At 41.7% G+C, this 17,316-nt stretch overlaps 9 protein-coding genes and 2 non-coding genes across 11 annotated transcripts, besides 1 other annotated feature; 5 read left to right on the forward strand and 6 right to left on the reverse strand.

Moving 5' to 3' along the window:
- Nucleotides 1-195: 195 nt before the first annotated feature.
- On the reverse strand, nt 196-2,724 carry EFT1 (elongation factor 2; the record flags this gene model as incomplete). Its single annotated transcript, XM_018133828.1, has 1 exon — nt 196-2,724. The coding sequence occupies one exon, from the start codon at nt 2,722-2,724 to the stop codon at nt 196-198; it is 2,529 nt and encodes an 842-aa protein (XP_017989009.1).
- Nucleotides 2,725-2,910: 186 nt separating this feature from the next.
- VPS17 (retromer subunit VPS17) lies at nt 2,911-4,470 on the reverse strand (the record flags this gene model as incomplete). The annotated part of the gene is made up of 1 exon (XM_018133827.1): nt 2,911-4,470. The coding sequence occupies one exon, from the start codon at nt 4,468-4,470 to the stop codon at nt 2,911-2,913; it is 1,560 nt and encodes a 519-aa protein (XP_017989010.1).
- A 2,964-nt stretch (nt 4,471-7,434) lies between these two features.
- On the forward strand, nt 7,435-8,958 carry AW171_hschr74019 (monocarboxylate/H+ symporter; the record flags this gene model as incomplete). The annotated part of the gene is made up of 1 exon (XM_018133826.1): nt 7,435-8,958. One exon carries the CDS (start codon nt 7,435-7,437, stop codon nt 8,956-8,958), a length of 1,524 nt encoding a protein of 507 aa, XP_017989011.1.
- Nucleotides 8,959-9,176: 218 nt separating this feature from the next.
- AW171_hschr74020 (60S ribosomal protein uL4) lies at nt 9,177-10,268 on the forward strand (the record flags this gene model as incomplete). The annotated part of the gene is made up of 1 exon (XM_018133825.1): nt 9,177-10,268. The coding sequence occupies one exon, from the start codon at nt 9,177-9,179 to the stop codon at nt 10,266-10,268; it is 1,092 nt and encodes a 363-aa protein (XP_017989012.1).
- A 140-nt stretch (nt 10,269-10,408) lies between these two features.
- On the reverse strand, nt 10,409-11,455 carry HMT1 (protein-arginine omega-N methyltransferase HMT1; the record flags this gene model as incomplete). Its single annotated transcript, XM_018133824.1, has 1 exon — nt 10,409-11,455. One exon carries the CDS (start codon nt 11,453-11,455, stop codon nt 10,409-10,411), a length of 1,047 nt encoding a protein of 348 aa, XP_017989013.1.
- Nucleotides 11,456-11,890: 435 nt separating this feature from the next.
- On the reverse strand, nt 11,891-12,502 carry PSF1 (DNA replication protein PSF1; the record flags this gene model as incomplete). Its single annotated transcript, XM_018133823.1, has 1 exon — nt 11,891-12,502. One exon carries the CDS (start codon nt 12,500-12,502, stop codon nt 11,891-11,893), a length of 612 nt encoding a protein of 203 aa, XP_017989014.1.
- Nucleotides 12,503-12,648: 146 nt separating this feature from the next.
- RAD61 (Rad61p) lies at nt 12,649-14,391 on the forward strand (the record flags this gene model as incomplete). The annotated part of the gene is made up of 1 exon (XM_018133822.1): nt 12,649-14,391. The coding sequence occupies one exon, from the start codon at nt 12,649-12,651 to the stop codon at nt 14,389-14,391; it is 1,743 nt and encodes a 580-aa protein (XP_017989015.1).
- A 57-nt stretch (nt 14,392-14,448) lies between these two features.
- PDX3 (pyridoxamine-phosphate oxidase PDX3) lies at nt 14,449-15,120 on the reverse strand (the record flags this gene model as incomplete). The annotated part of the gene is made up of 1 exon (XM_018133821.1): nt 14,449-15,120. One exon carries the CDS (start codon nt 15,118-15,120, stop codon nt 14,449-14,451), a length of 672 nt encoding a protein of 223 aa, XP_017989016.1.
- An 876-nt stretch (nt 15,121-15,996) lies between these two features.
- AW171_hschr74025 lies at nt 15,997-16,047 on the forward strand. The gene has a single exon (XR_001930122.1). It is a non-coding gene; the product is annotated as an HGLMISCRNATER1 (small nuclear RNA).
- Nucleotides 16,013-16,036: a sequence feature (Telomeric template sequence GGTGTGGTGTATGGGTCTTTCAGC of Misc_RNA_TER1).
- A 274-nt stretch (nt 16,048-16,321) lies between the features above and the next one.
- On the reverse strand, nt 16,322-16,690 carry DAD1 (Dad1p; the record flags this gene model as incomplete). The annotated part of the gene is made up of 1 exon (XM_018133820.1): nt 16,322-16,690. One exon carries the CDS (start codon nt 16,688-16,690, stop codon nt 16,322-16,324), a length of 369 nt encoding a protein of 122 aa, XP_017989017.1.
- Nucleotides 16,691-17,017: 327 nt separating this feature from the next.
- Nucleotides 17,018-17,095, forward strand: AW171_hschr74028. Its single transcript, XR_001930123.1, has one exon. It is a non-coding gene; the product is annotated as an HGLSNR161 (small nuclear RNA).
- The last annotated feature ends 221 nt before the right edge of the window (nt 17,096-17,316 follow it).

Below are 17,316 nucleotides of genomic sequence, written 5' to 3' on the forward strand. Positions count from 1 at the left end.
ATCCTATGCATCGATACAAGCCTCTATGAAGACCAGTTAATGTTTAGTTCTACTGCTAAATAGTAAAAAGAAAAACTTTTTAATAAAGCTTTTACAACGCTAAATAGAAAAGGTTATACTAAGGGTTAAATTATACATAGATTAACAATGGTAAATAATGAAATATTCGTGATCCTACAGCCAAATTGAAATTGCTTACAACTTGTCGTAGTATTCTTGCCAACCTGGAACTTCTTCCTTCATACCGTGTCTCTTTCTAGCGGCAAGAACAATTTCACCAGCCTTGGTGGATGGGTCCAATGGGTCGGTACCCAAGGTAGACCAATGGTCGAAGACCATCTGTGGGAAAGCTTGACCACCAGTAGCTTGTCTCAATTCACCAGTGAAACCGAAGGATTCGTTAACTGGCAAGTAAGCCTTGACGGTGAACAATGGAGTACCTGGTCTTTGCTCTTCAGAGATGACTTGACCTCTCTTTCTGTTCAAGACGGAGTAGATACCACCGACAGCTTGTTCTGGACATTGAATTTCGACCAAGAAGACAGGTTCTTGAATCTTTGGATCAGCCAACAAGAAACCAGCGTAGGTAGCCCTTCTCATGGTTGGCATTATTTGACCAGCACCTCTGTGGATAGCATCAGCGTGCAAAGTAACATCCAAGATGTTAACTCTGACGGATCTCATAGGTTCACCTAGAATTGGACCTTCCTTGGTAGCCCATTGGAAGGCTGAGACAATGGAGTCCTTAATTTCGTTCAAGTATTGAACAGCCTTAGTTTGGTCGACAACAACGTTTGGACCGTTACCGTCTGGACCGAAACACCAAATCTTTCTGGCGTCAGTGACATCCCAGCCGTACTCGTCAGCCAAGACTCTTGCTCTAGCCTTGAAGTCATCTCTTGGGTTAACCTTACCACTTTCAATAGCCAAAGAAACTTCCTCATCAAGGGAGGTTGCCTTTAGGTAAATTCTGTTATGCTTGTTTGGAGACTTAGACAAAGCAACTTGAGAAGATTCACCTTCAACAGTTTCTCTGTAAGTAACGACAGGAGGAGAGATCTTCAATGGAATACCAGCGTGGTCGTTCTCCAAATCTTGCAAACAAATTTCCAAATGCAATTCACCAGTACCGGCAACAATGTGTTCACCAGATTCAGACATACCAGTCAAAACACATGGGTCAGACTTGGACAATCTCTTCAAACCTTCGACCAACTTTGGTAAGTCGTTAGCGTTCTTGACTTCAACAGCGACTTGCACAACTGGAGAGACAGAGAATTTCATGACCTTCATGTTGTGGGCAGTCTCGAAAGTAGTCAAAGTACCACTCTTCAACAAGAATTGATCAATACCGACCAAACCAACAATGTTACCAGCTGGACAGTCGTCAATTGGCTCAACAAATCTACCCATCATCAAAACAGCTCTTTGAATAGACTTAACGAACAAATCTTCCTTCTTACCTGGGGTGTAGTTTGGACCTTGGATTCTAACCTTTTGACCAGACTTAACAGTACCAGCGAAAACTCTACCGAAAGCGTAGAATCTACCCTTGTCAGAGGTTGGCACCATCTTAGAGACGTACAACATCAAGTCAGAGGTTGGGTCACAGTTCTTGATAGCAATACAAGCTGGGTCATCGCTTGGACCTTCGTACAATTGTTCAGCTCTGTAGTTTTGAGCAGTGACTGGAGATGGCAAGTGCATGATAATCATTTCCAACAAAGCATCAGCAGCTGGCAAGAACTTTCTCATGACGATCTTCAACAAAGCCTTACCTTCCAAGTCTCTTTCATCAGACTTCAAGTTGATTTCCAACTTTTCTAACAAGACTGGAATCTCATCCTTCTTGAAGTTCATGATAGCAGAGAATAATCTGAAGATAGGGTCCAAAACAAACATGTTGAAAGCTCTTTCCAAAGTCTTACCATCAGCATCTCTGTCCTTGTTAGTCCACTTCTTAGTCTTTGGGTTGAAGTAAGAGTCACCCCACAATCTGTCCATCATCTTTTCTCTGTCAACACCGAACTTCTTGGAGTATCTGTTGGCAAATTGACGGATGGTGAAAGCCCAACCGTGCAAACCGGAACCGAAAGCCACGGTACCCTTTTGTGGGTAGACTTGAACATCACCCAAGACTTCATCAGAGTATGTAGAGATGATAACGTTGACGGACTCAACAGTTCTGGAGAAAGATTGGTACAAATCTTCCTTGGAAACTTGCAATTCCAACAAAGCTCTGTCAACCTTGTTGATGACAACAACAGGCTTGATTCTTTCACCCAAAGCTTGTCTCAACACAGTTTCAGTTTGGACACAAACACCTTCAACAGTGTCAACAACAACCAAAGCACCATCGGTAACACGCAAAGCAGCAGTAACTTCAGAAGAGAAGTCAACGTGACCTGGAGAGTCAATCAAGTTGATCAAGAAAGATCTTCCATCAGTCTTTTGCTTGATGTCCTTAACATCTTCTTCGCTCATTTCAGCGAACAAAGAAATAGCAGTAGACTTGATAGTAATACCTCTTTCTTGTTCATCCTTTCTTGTATCAGTGAAACGAGCTTCACCAGCCTTGGCGGCGGAAATAATACCAGCTCTTTGAACCAAGGAGTCGGTCAAAGTAGATTTACCGTGATCGACGTGGGCAATAACGGACATGTTACGAACATTCGTAACCTTGTCCATTAAAGAACGGATTTGGTCAACAGTAAAAGCAACCATTGTTGTTAATTAAGTTATTGATGATCACGTATGTAAGGTGCAAAGTAAAGAAAATAGGCTACTACTGTTATGAAAATTTTTTCACTAGGCTTATATATTCGGAACGTAAGGGCGACTTTAGAAGAAAAGCATCATCATATACGTTGTAAAGTTTCTTTTCTGGGGATGAGATGGTGATGAAAGCGCTTAAAAAGTGCTTGTGCCCAAGATAGTGGCAGCCTGTCGAGGGTCTAAGAATGCTCCATTGGAGTCTTGGTCTTGGGATTGGGATTGCTGTTGGATTACACCTAGGGAACCGTCAATTGAGCGAAGCAATTGGCTGTCTATCTCAGTATTGACAGCGCCGTGACTTGCACGTGGATCGGCGGTCCATGCGTCACCTTGGATGGCCGATTGAGAAGGGGTTACTACGGGACTTGGAGTAAGTAATTCACGGCCAAGACGTGAAAGCCCGCCCTGTGTATCTACATTTCGCACATCGCTGCGGACGCGCTCCAGAAGGGAGAGTTTCTTGCGTTCATATTCGATCTTCTTTAGTGTGTATTCCCTGACGGCAGATAGAAGCGAATCGACTAGAAAAGAGGTCCACCTGCGCTTTTCAATGAGCATATTCTCTGTAACACGCTGTAGCTTGTATGTTAGCTGCTGTTCTGTCTTTGTGGCTACTTTTAATTGCCGAATGGCCTCGTCTACCTTCAGTGGACTTATATCACGCTTTGCACGGAGTTTACGTGCATTGTCTTGCTTTAGCTTGGTATTTTGTTGAACTTGAAGTAGTTGCTTCATGAGAAAATGCCGGTTCGTGAGGGCTTCTTTGATTACATAGGTGTCCCTCACTACCCACTTTAGACTATCGTACAGGGTTGCCATGTCGAAAGTTGCCATGATGCTGTCGATGTCGCCCACTGCAGTGATCACTCTCCCAAAACGCTGGTATAGTCTATTGTAACGCTCATCTTCGACGCACAGGCCGCAGAAGCCCTGTCCAAATGCATTCTCCTCCTGCGAAAGTTGCTTTCGTGTTTTGCTCATTTTAAGCAGCTTGGCCTGGATATCCTGCGAGGTCAGGTATATCGATTTGACGAGCGGCCGGAATTCTGCGAGTTCCAGAACCTCGTCATAGGGAGGGGGCAACTGTTTAAGTGTTTTTCGACGGAGGCCGGACACAGGCGACTTAGTTTGATGTGTTGGACTGTAGGTGTTGAAGTCGCTTTCCATGAAGAACGCCAGCTCCTCATTACGTATAATAAGCGGATCGCTACATATCCTGTCCATCCACTTGCGGAAGTTTAGTATCATTTTTTGCATATCTTCGTCATTATTAATTCCAAAACTGGTAGAGGAGGGCGGTAATGCAGGAACAAAAGTCTCCGGAATTGAGCTGTTAAGGTACTCAAACAGTAGCTGGAACTCATCATAAGCTTTCTTCAAGTTTTTGTGATGTTGTTTTCTAAATGTGGGCAGATTTGTAGAAACATCGAAAATTATGGTAGGTGACTCCCTTCTATTAGTTAGGGAACCAACTCGTTCTAGTCCAATTACTTTTACAATAAGGTGATATTTATCCGACTTTCGCTCTGGTAGTAGATTGGGCTTTGGCGATGTAGACGGTTGGTTGTTTTCTTGCTGATCTTCTGTTAGCCTTGGGCTCCTCTGTATAGAGTCATTCCCTTGAATAGAGGGCTCTGAAAAAGGATTATTATCAACATCCTGATCGTAAGGATCATAAGGTACTGTAGAAGCCATTCTTGCTGGATATAAAGCAATGTTTAGATGATAGTGGCTGACTGTAAATGTGTATAGCCTACCTTCGCGTGATTAAGATAGAACCTTGTTCTAAGCCCGGTTATTACTTGTTCTTTGCTAGTTTTTTTCATATAGATAAAATGGCACATGTGGGACGAGAGTTCCAATATCGCTTAAAAGAACAATTAACGGATTTACTGTCCAATATAAAGGTCTCTATAGTAGATAGTCTTATGTAGGGACAGCATGGACCTTAACGTACTGCGGATCAGGTGACTTGGAACTAACGTTTATGATAAAGCTATCGCGAGCGTAGTTGTAGCAGAAAAGCTATGTCCACTAGGTGTTGTAAGAGCAATGTGGTGGTAACTAAATCATACCACTATGACAGTTGGCAAACTTCATAAGAAATTACAAACCTTCGTGCATAGAATAGATGTTGAGAGCACAGGAAGAAACAACACGCTGGACTGTAGAAAATATCGCTCAAAGCAGTTCCGCCTATGCTGAATAACCCGAGAAATTCTAACCAACGTGGTCATATCACGATCAGCAATGCGATCCTAAGTGATCTTCTTGTCCCTGTAACCGCTGGAACGTTAATAGTCCCGTGACTACAGATTTACGCTGTGAAAATCTGACGCCTACGGTGTGGAGAATTAGTATATGGCATAGGCGCAATCCGCACTCAGGTGGTAGGAACTTGTTAATTGACTTCTCAGGTTCTTAATGCTATGTAATGATGGTATCCACAAGTCTTTTCCGTAACTTCCCCATCTCCTACTCTTTTTCCCGTCCGGCTAAGGATCCTTGCCTGTAACTCTATACTAATATATACACAGACTTAATTATTGTTCAGAATCACGGTGTTACCCAATTGAGCCTGTTCTTACCATTCAGCCGGAGCTACGTGTACCTCTTGTCGTTTTATGTAATTTCAGTCGTACTGCTTATTTAGATCCTAATTGTAGTTTTTTAATGCTAAAACATTACAGATTGCCTTGGATCTCCCCGCTTGAACATCACACAGGACAAACGGTGCAACACATCCCCATTAGCACGGATAACTGTTCCTCCCTCACAGATAACTGTTCTCCTCCCCCACAACACAACTCCTTGTCTTCATATAAGAATCTTATCAAAATATCACGTGACTACAGGCAATGCTGGGCCGAAAATACAGAGCCTATGGTGCCCGGGTGGGAGAAGCGCCCAACAGCTTCCACTGGCGGGTATTGACATGTGCCCTAATGTTTTACAAGATAGCTATCAAGAAATCCCTAGTTGCCGCCCATTAAACGCTCACACTACCGGGCATAAGGCGCTTCACGAAGACACACACAACTTGCAAAAGCGTGACTACGCCAAGGGCTGGTACCAAGAAGCCTAGTTAAAAACAAGACCGTATAAAGTGAGATTCGAACCCAACGATAACTACAGGGATATAGAGTAGGGATGTTGTAGGGATTTTGTAGGGTTTATTAATAGCTTGGCCGATCCGCTTTGGATAGCGGATTGCGAACCACAAAAGCCTGACCGCGGTAAATACTATTACGTGTGAAGTACGCTGCTTAAGAATATTTGCCTAGACCTTTGTATGACTGAATGACATTAATGGCGCGTGACATCACTCATAAAATACTGGTTTGCTTGTAAGACTGAAGGCGTAAGTTTAAGTCTCTGATCGCCCTTTCTCATGCTCATGACCAAAACAATTTTTGATTGAATTTTTGTTCCCAACCATGCGGCAATTTGTTGAGATTTTTGTTATCGTTATTCTCAATTCGCCGGATCCTTCCCGTATGCAATATTCGATCAAAAGAGAGATACTAGGTTTTCACCAATAACTTGATGGAACCATAGTAACCTTCGTGCTTATGCATTAAAGATGCATGCAGCCATACACAGCCAATTGTACTTCATCGGTTACATTTACCCGCTAAATTGCTCGTTTACTTCTTCTATTTTTAATCGTATTCAGTTTGTCGCAGTGAACATGCTTTTATATATCCGACTGCACAATTAAACTATATCTCATGAGTGTGAGATGTGCGCGATGTGAAGCCAGTGGAATCCGGGACTTGCGGAAAAATGAAGTTACATAAGATAGTACGACGCGGCAATTGTAGGACTTACTTACTCCGCATTCCATAAATAATATAACTTCTCTGAAGACAATAAGCTTTCCCTCAATTGAGTAGTACTGGTCATACAGGCGGTGAAATATCACTGATCCGGCGATCCTTCTCAATTTTTTATTGAAGAGCGGTTTCCTTCCGACAATCCACATGACGTTGGAGCTGTAACGCTTTGGGCAGTTCTTCCTAGGCAGAAATAGGACCCGGTGTAAATAGTGGAAACAAGCCGGCCATATACCGTCCTAGCTTGAGCCATAATAGGAATGAAGGGCAATATACATAATATCTTGATATGCCTCAAAAGGGCACGTATTGTCTTGCTACCCGATAGATTGTACATAACTTCAGAATACAAAACACTGCGGTGTTTGGAGATACTCGAAGTGCGCCAGATCCCCACTGTGTTGATGACATATTACAGATGAGCCGTTATTAAGATTCATCTGCTTGCATATTTTATTCAACAACCGTGGCTGCAAAGTAATTGCGGAGTACTCCACCGACATCCCAAGAGAATCCGCGCTGATGTGAGTACACTTTGTTAGGTACAGAATGAAAGAATAGCGCGGCTATATTTCACGCGCTAAATTCAATTGCACATTTAACTCCGGGTTATATTGATGAGCTACTCAGCGTTCAATGCCTGCGTGAATGGTACTGCGTGACCTCCAGAAGTGTCATACATAAATCTTCTCTCCATTATACGCCAAGTGCTAAGAAAAGCCATATAAAAGTGGGTGTTGCGAGTACTATAGCGGTAAAATGGCAGGGTAATTAAAGTTCTCGCATCTTAGCTGGAGAGTAGAGAGTATTACTTACTTTCTAAATGGCAGAACAAAGTACAGCTGGAAAAGTCAGGAAATACCTTAGGGGCAGATTTACCGAGCTCCTCCCTAAGGAGAAAAAAGCTGGTGGGCAAGTGAGGAAAGAACTCAACCCTTTGCCGGCACTGCGCTCTATTAACCTAAGAACGTGGTTGTTTGTTATCGGGTCATTTTCGTCGTTTGCCGCCGAGGCAACTGCTTTCTTCGTTGTTAATTTGCACGTGAAACCAATTGCCGAAGAGTTCGATGTTTCAATTACTAGCATGACATGGGGTATCACGGCTGCCTTAATGACGAGGACTATTGGTGCTGTGATATTTGGTTGTATTGGTGATGCTTATGGGCGGAAGATATCATTTTTACTTAACTTAGGAATTCTCGCTATTCTAGAGATCGCAATAGCATTCACCAATAATCTTCGGGACTTTATTATATGTCGAGCACTGTTTGGTGTAGCTTTGGGCGGGTGCTTTGGATCCGCTATGATGCAGTGTTTTGATGATCTTCCCACAGCCGCTCACAGTTTTATATCAGGTGTATTTCAGCAGGCTTATTCGTTTGGATATTTGTTCGCAGTGTTGATCACTTGGATGTTCAAAAGTACTGGGATCCGAAACTGGAGAGCATGCTTCTGGTTCCTTTCCGGAGTAAGCTTTCTGCTACTTATCTTCCGCGCGTGTTTACCGGAGACCAATGGGTTCTTGAAGACTCGTAGATACCGCGAGTATTGCAAGGCTAACGGTTTCAAGCAGCCAAGTACTTTTGTGCAGATTTATCTATCATTCAAAAAGGACTGGTACATTGTTGGCTATATGGTAATTCTCATGGCCGGCTTCAATTTCTTTTCTCATTCGTCACAAGATCTTTTCCCAACGATGCTAACCGAACAGCTTGGGTATTCGCTGCAGGATTCAATCTACACTAACCTAATTGGTACTTTTGGTGCAATTTTCGGTGGTCTCACTATACCACAATTTTCGATAATCAGCTCTCGCCGTCTAGTCATCATTTGCGCCTGCACATTTGCAGCCGCATTGGTATACCCTTGGGGATTTGTACACAATTACACGATTAACATCACTGTATTCTTCTTGCAAATGTTTGTACAGGGAAGCTGGGGGCTAGTGCCTACCCATCTAAACGCCCTAGTACCAGATTCCCCAACGAAGGCATTCTTTTCAGGTGTGTCGTACCAACTAGGTAACCTCGCCGCCAGTGCCTCATCTACCATAGAGAGTATGCTGGCAGACACTTATCCCCTCAAGGATAGTAATGGTCAAGTCATGTATAATCCGGATAATGGCAAGCCGTTACATGATTATGGAAGGGCAATGGCAACTATGTTCGGTTGCGTTGTTGTATATTTGTTTCTCGCTGTATTTTTCGGCCCAGAAAGCAACCCTAACAAAGACTATTCCTTAGCTATAATGGCAGCGAAATCAGAAAACTCCCCCATGGCTTTTGAAGACTTTGAGAAAGACTCTCAAAAAGATGAACAGAGCCAAACCAGAAAAAGCTTATCATAAGAGAATGTGCTGTGGCTTATTTTTTAAGCGCTGACACCATGGTGTCACTGACGCGATACTACTTTCGTAAGTAGTGACACAAGCACAGATCCCGTTTCTTTTGATGAAAATTTTTTCATGAGCGATGGAATATAAAAAGATTATAGTATATTCATGATTTTACGTAGGTTGTGTTGAGTAGTTAGAGAATTTTAGAAACTCATCATCTCGATTTAGATATGTCTCGTCCACAAGTTACTGTATACGCCTTGAATGGCGAAAAGTCTTCTGCTGCATTGCCATTGCCAGCTGTTTTCTCTGCTCCAATCCGTGCAGACATCGTTCGCTCTGTATTCACCCGTGTGAACAAGAACAAGAGACAAGCTTACGCTGTCTCTGAGAAGGCTGGTCACCAAACCTCAGCAGAATCTTGGGGTACCGGTCGTGCTGTCGCACGTATTCCACGTGTTGGCGGTGGTGGTACTCACAGATCCGGTCAAGCCGCTTTCGGTAACATGTGTCGTGGTGGTCGTATGTTTGCTCCAACTAAGACCTGGAGAAAATGGAATGTGAAGGTCAACCACAACGAAAAGCGTTACGCTACCGCTTCTGCAATTGCTGCTTCTGCTGTTGCATCTTTGGTTTTGGCTAGAGGTCACAGAGTTGAAGCTATCCCAGAGATCCCATTGGTTGTTTCTTCCGACTTGGAATCTATTTCTAAGACCAAGGAAGCTGTTGCTGCTTTGAAGGCTGTTGGTGCTCATGCTGATGTTGTCAAGGTCTTGAAGTCCAAGAAGATGAGATCCGGTAAGGGTAAGTACAGAAACAGAAGATTCACTCAAAGAAGAGGTCCTTTGGTTGTGTACGCTGAAGACAACGGTATTGTTGGTGCTTTCAGAAACATTCCAGGTGTTGAGACTGCTAAGGTCTCCTCTTTGGGTTTGTTGCAACTTGCTCCAGGTGCTCACATGGGTAGATTCGTCATCTGGACTGAAGCTGCCTTCGCTAAGTTGGACCAAGTCTGGGGTTCTGACTCTGTTGCTTCTGTCAAGTCTGGCTACTCATTGCCAGCTAACATCATCTCTAACTCCGATGTTGCCAGAATCATCAACTCTTCCGAAGTCCAAGCTGTCGTCAGACCAGCTGGTCAACCAACTCAAAAGAGATCTCAAGTTCAAAAGAAGAACCCATTGAAGAACAAGCAAGTTCTATTGAGATTGAACCCTTACGCCAAGGTTTTCGCTGCTGAAAAGTTGGGCTCCAAGAAGATTGAGCAAGCTGAAAAGGTTAAGCCATCCGCTGCTTTCTCCGAGACTTTGAAGCACGACTAACATATTGATTATATAGAGCAAATACTTTAAATAGTTTTATATCTATAATTACAATCATCAGTGCTTGTCAATAACTGCGAACTGTTTCTTTCTGCTATTAAAATACACTATATTACAAATAGTTCATCTGTAGATGAGTTTCAATGCATTAGATAGGTGTTCTCGTTCCTCTTGGATCTAATGTCAGCATCTGGTCCATATGCCTTGAAATTGTATGAAATCTTAATATCCAGATCTCTCCCATTCAACTTGTTTGGAGTACATACCAATTTGCCCTCCAAAATGTCGCCTGACTCAGCTTCCAAGTCATCGGACAAGTAGAAGACAGTTTGTTTCCAATGAGTATAAGCAGAATGAGGACCAGTAGAGAACGTTATAGGCTTAATTCCCTCAGCAGATGGGAACTCTATGTCGAACCAGGTTATTAAACCATTAATAAAATCAGTTCTCTTAGCAGTCACAGAAAAATCACACTTGAAAGCTAAGTCGGCAACAGTAACCGTATTTAAGTCAAAATCAATCAGTTTGCATTTGGTGGTGTTCACGGCAGCATTTTCAACTGTATCTACCAATGGCTCTCTCATAACAAGAGGCATAAAGGGCGAGTAATCAAACCCATAAACATCTTGCCAGTAGTTGATCTTTTCATCCTTATACTGAGCGTCTTCAAGACCTGCAATGTGAATTGAGCACTTGTCTGGGAAGATCAAACCGCCTTCAACCAAATACTTGTCACGAGCGTACAAAACGGTGTCCAACATGGATTCATACAACAAGAAGTAGCCCATCCATTCAGATATAATGATGTCGACCTTTGGAAATGGCAACTCAACATCTTCTAGCTTACCACGTAGTAAAGTAATCTTATCAGATAATCCATTAGTTTCCACAATTTTACGAGCCATTTCAATGATGCTAGACATATCTACACCGATGACATGTTTAGCTCCACTTTTAGCTGCAAACATAGAAAGGATACCAGTACCACACCCAACATCCAAAACAACCTTGCCCCTAAACAGTTCTTTATTCTGATAGATTGCGTTACGGTATGCTAACGTTCTGACTGTGTCCTGTAACATTTCTTCATGAATACCATAGTGATCATACGAATTGAAATAATGTTGTTCAAATTCGTTCAAACCTTTCTTGTCGGTAGCAGAATCTTCAGTTCTAGTTTTTGACATGGCTCACAGCAATTTAGAGGTAACTAGAGCAAGTCTATGATTGTTTTTTCACAGTATATTGTAGTGAGTGGTCGCGGTCGTTTACACAACTTAGAACGCTTACTTGAAAAAATTTTCATGTTGAATAGCTTTTAGAAATAGCTACTAAAAGCTGACACGCAATGTGAATAGTATAACTAGCTTAAAATGTAGCAGAATGCCAACTGCCTCACAATGATTAAGATTCATGAATAGCTTAGTTATTATTTGCTTATTTCAACTCACTCTTTCGAGGCTATAGTGCTGAGACAGCATTAATTCGTAGTTTAAAAGTAACATCGTGACAAAATGTCAACCACAGGGCAAATGCCGGTAATGCAGACCATTATTATAAAAGTAGGAAACGATTTTTGGCCTCTATTATTGGAATTGTAGTGTTCGGAGTTTTTAAGGCTTCTATAGCTTTTGCAAATAACCTTGTTGTATTAATCTTTCTACATCAGTTTGCCTGACGAAGAACTGCGAATCCTTTATCAGATTGAACACCCCATACTCAGTTTGAATCTCACCTGCATCCTTCAATACCCTCACATCAATGAAGACGTCGCTTGGAGGCGAAAGACTGCCAGATAAATCTATATCCACGAGATCGCCTGTTTTCATATCAGATATCAGCTGAGAGTATTCCATTATATATTCCTGTTCTGGATGGGAAAGATTACTACTGCTATGATTTGTACTACCCATAGAGCTGAGCATTTCCATCCCATTATTATCCCAAACTATCGAATCCAATATGTCACTTCTTGTTTTCTCGTAGGCCAGAAGACATCTCTTATTCCTTTCAATACAAAGCATGGTAACAAAATATTGACACTTGAATAGTTTTCCACTTTCAGTTTGCTCTTTTAGATACTCGGCGTTACGCTGTAGATGAGCTACCTCCTTTAATATCGAACGTACCATTTCTTCTTGATACATGGGTAATTGAGCAGGGGAGCTGGAGCTCATGAGCTGCTGCGTTCTTTTGGCTTCCCGAATTAACTTATTACCCAAATCACCATACATATCTCTCTAGTTTAATCGGGTACTCAAAACTGTTGAGTAGTAGTGGCCTTTGTAGGTATTCTAATATTTTCAAACGCGTAAAAACTGATTCTGTTTGTTTGAGTTAACGATAACGAAAGACCTGGAGGCTTGAATGGGCTGGAATCATGCCTAAGCGCGTATATGGCAAGTTCAGGAAGCTGAGCAATGTACTGAATACCGTTTCAGATCATGATATTAAGGATGACAGTTGGTTCAGTGATGATGACGAGAACACGGACAGGCTGATTAGTGACGACACAACAAAAGTCAATGTTACTCCCGAACTAGATCTCCAAGGAAGTGAACCAGGTTTTTCAGAAGCTAAGAGTGGAAGTACTAAATTGGTGTGCGATGATGTGGTTTGGGAGTTCTTGGAGAAACCATCGCCTGTAAGGAAGAGACCACGCAGAATTGCTACAGTGGAAAATGACGATAGCTCAGATACGTTAATGAACCAGGGCTATAAAAAAGCATTAAATACTGTGCGAGATATACTAGGCTCGATAAAACCGTCTCAGGGACTTGTGCTGGATATGGAAGCTTTGAGAGGTGATGTGGATGAGCAGGAGGAGGACACAGGGTGCGTGAAATACGGAAGGACAAGAACTATACTTGTGAAAAAACATGAGTCTTCAGATGATGATGAGGAAGGCTCTGGCAATGGAGCTGTTGATGAAGAAGGGGACAAAGATGATCCGGAATCAGGCAATATGGTATCACAGCACTTTAATCAGCTGAAGGCGATGGGTGGGAATCTGAAATACCAAAACGACTTAGACTTTATTCTACACGGCGATGCCTCAATTACTCCAGGAAAAAGAAGGACAGAAATGTTGCGTCTTTGCCTTGATATAACAGCTAATGATAAGTTACGCCAACATATAATAAAATATTACCATTACGATGTTTGGAAATGGTGTATTAGAGTTCTAGATCCCAAAGATCTCGTAACGAGTTTTCTACAATGCTTCATCATGGATAAAATTCCGTTACCTACTAATGACAAGACATGGTCAATGGTGTCCATCTCCGAATTTATTTTACAATTGGTAACGGACGCTTTGACGACGCCGAAAATAAAAGGTTCAAGGTTGGTTAAACATAATTATAAAGACTTCTTAGGTGCTATAGAATGTGATACGCCGTCTCAATTCGCAATTCATATATGGGATAAGTATATTCCACCAATGACTGACGATCCAAAAGTGATTCCATTACTGTTACATAGACTAGGCGACCGTGATCCAAAGACTATTTCGCCTTTGCTGTCGCTATTGGAGAGGCATCTTCCTGCAATAGAAAGCACCCAAGATGCTTTTGAAGGCAACTACTCCAAGTTATTTCAGCTATTGATACCATTATGGCCAGACTGGCGTCAGAATGAGTATTATGTAAAGTGCTTCATTAAGTTGACTAACAGTTCTCATTTACTGGCAAAGGTTGAGAATAAAAGCATGCTACTGCAGCAATCGATCTGTTATATAAATGAAAGGCAAAGCACTCTTTGGACTCACACAGACCCGTCCTGCATTGACATTGTGATCCTCCACCTAGGACTGTGCCTCAATCTAATTGTTGAAATCACATCGATAATAACCGACACCGAACTACAAAGCATGAAAAGCATATTCAAGGAGATTTCTCAACGGATAGCAGACGGTCAAATGTCGTTCATGGCGAATTTGTTCCTGCTCATTTTTGCATACAGTGTTCATAAGAAAGACCTGGAACTGAACGCTACAGAGCATAAATATCTTATCTCAAAACTAAAAGCTTTCTCAATGGATGTCAACTCTTACAATGAAAGCATTTTCGAACGCACTAATTACATTCTGGAACAACTTCAATTAACCGAAACAATTAAATAGAGCTAAACCACACAAAAAGTAACTTTTTAAGTCTATGTGCCTCAAAAGTTTAATGGGTTATGGGGCTCTTCTAAATATTTCCCAAGTTTCCGACTCTGAGTTTCTCTTAAATACAATTCGATCATGAAGTCTACAAGGTCTTCCTTGCCAAAACTCAATTTCTAAAGGTATAACCCTTAAACCGCCCCAGTACTCAGGACATGGAATATCCTCAACGCCCTGAAACCTTTTCTCATTCTCATTAACCCTGCTATCCAATTCTGCCCGATTTTCTATACGCTGTGACTGGGGCGACGACCATGCCCCAATCTTCGAGCCACGAACTCTGGTCTTGAAGTAGTGCTCAGAGACATCTCTCGTTACATATTCAGTAAAACCTTCTATCCTTACCTGCCTTTGCAAAGATTTCCAGAAGAAGGTTATAGCTGCATTGGGATTACTATTAATATCGCGAGCCTTCTTTGACGTACTCCAGTTAGAAAAGACTATAAAGCCCCGAGAGTCTAATTCCTTGAACAGAACTACTCTTGAGGATACCCTACCGCTTGGTAATTCTGCTGTAGCAAAGTTGACGGCTTCAGGCATACTCTCTTCAGGGTCATTTTTTGCCTCTTCAAACCACTTAGTGAACTGTTCCAGCGGGTCTTTTGAGATATCTTCCATATGTAAAGCAAACTTGTCATATTGGAATGTTTCAGGCGCAAAGATAATGGGATTATTGGAAGTCATCGATGATTGCGAAGGTACTTAATAAGAATGCAATATCATAATGGTTATTTCTTCCAATGAGTACAAGCTGTAAAAACTCTAAAATAGACATAATTGAGACGTTAGTAATGATGATATCAAATGACCCATCTTTATATAGAAATGGTTTATAAGGACGGCTGCTGCACCCGCTTGATATTAATGGCGGTTTCGAGATACAACACAAGATGCTGAGCAGCATACTAGTCTCCAATTGTACACAAAACCTTAGATGGTTTACCCGCAGCTTTAGATAGTCATTTAGTAACAGTGCTACGACACGGATTTACATAATGGTATAGTCAAGATTAACTTTAATAATAGTGTAATCAATACATAATGGTATTGATTCTAGATTGAAAGTTTTCCAAAAATTGTGTCCTAGAAGAGAACATACAAATCGCGCTTAGTAGTTGCCCCAAGATGAGGTAACTACCTGATAAAGTATTAATCAAGCTGGTAAGCTCAATCTCTCCCCCGGAGATAGAACAGTCTGTAGCCCTTTGTCGGTGAATGGTTTATTCACTACAGGATATGAAAAACCAATAAAAAGTATCCAGTTGAGGTTGCTAACAGGAGAATTACAGTCTTCAGGCCAAGTCACAGAAGGACTTGCAATACATCCGCAGGTTCACCGAGGTCAACCTGTTAGCTTTAAGGATTAACGATGGCCTAGGCTTTTCTCGCAGGCTCTTAACCCGATCTAGCTGGCCAAAAGTTCCAATAGAGTTCCTTTTTATAGACCAAATCCCAATAAGCTGTTAAGGATGCTGAAAATGCCAGAGAACTTCAGATAGGATAAGTAACCCTTAGACTGCCTGCCAACATCTACTTCCAGTGATTACCTCCAGCATTCTAAAATCGCAGATTCAGCGGTGTGGTGTATGGGTCTTTCAGCGGACTTGCTCACTTAATCAAGAACCTAGCTCAGTAGAGTCTAGGATAACTCTCTCCCTGCAGATGGTGATCCTTAGAGATTAAGCACTTGTTTAAAGTGAACAAGATGCAATTCCGACCTTAGGATTACAGACCTTGCCACGAGAAGGCGTTCTAATGCCTGAATGTAACTTGTAGAGGTGAAAATTCTCTAGTAAAAAAAAATAACTTAAACTTCCGGGGGCCTCCCGTTCCATAGTGTTCGACGGGTCAATAAAGTACAATACAGACATGCTACCATTGAAATTCAGGTAGACTGTTTCTCTCCATTATCAATTCCCTCCTCTACTGCTTCTTGAGTAGTATTAACATCTATATCTTGTAGGGATGAGTTTAGAGCATCAGTACCGTTGGGAGCGCTACCAGTAACCAAACCATCGTAAAATACTTTCCATAATTCAGATACACTTTCCATCTCCTTTCCAACTGCAATGGAATTTTCAAGCGATATATTGAGCCCATTTAGATTATTTAAGATCGAGTCCATTGTTTCATTGATCTCCCTAATAAGCAGCTCTCGCTGTTCTACAAAATATTTATCTGAAGCAGACACATCTGTACCAGGCGCATCTTTAGGCATTCTAACGAAGTTAAGATTAGCTCTCTCTTTCTGCATCGCCAGGTTGACCTATTGAATGTCCCATTATATCGTTGATATTATGGAGAGCATTTGTTATGATGACGTCACGTACATAGTGACCACATACCAGTGTTTCATGTCGAAGCCGGTTAGCATATAAATGGCGAACTTGAGTCCGTGGCTAGTCTGTTGATGTTTAGAATTCCTTCAATAGTCGTTTAATCGATATAGCTGTGCGCCTGCCCGGTGCGTTAAATTGTTGGTGGTGAAGCCCTAATCGGCGTAACTTTTTATTATGTAACTATGGCCTATAAAAAAATTTAAATACTAGTTAATACATTGCAGCTACAGTTTACTTTTACTTCAAAATAATAAACATCACCAGTATCATTGGCTGTCTGTCTTTCACCAACAGACGGACGGTCTCTCTAAGCTGGGAGAATGGAATTTCGATACTAATCGAGAAGAATAACTTAAGTTCTGTTGCTCTTGGAAGTATCTACCCAGAGTTACACTAATGTTGTTCATAAATTAATGTATTGTAGCGTAAATATTTGTTTTCTTGCTTATTGAATGTAATGAAAAGGATCAGAAGCGTTTGACTTGTGCTAACTAATTAGTAGATAAATTATACAAAAACAATTACAACCGTTTTCATTATC

The sequence above is a fragment of the Eremothecium sinecaudum genome, chromosome VII (assembly GCF_001548555.1).
Source record: "Eremothecium sinecaudum strain ATCC 58844 chromosome VII, complete sequence".
Lineage (NCBI taxonomy): Eukaryota > Fungi > Ascomycota > Saccharomycetes > Saccharomycetales > Saccharomycetaceae > Eremothecium > Eremothecium sinecaudum.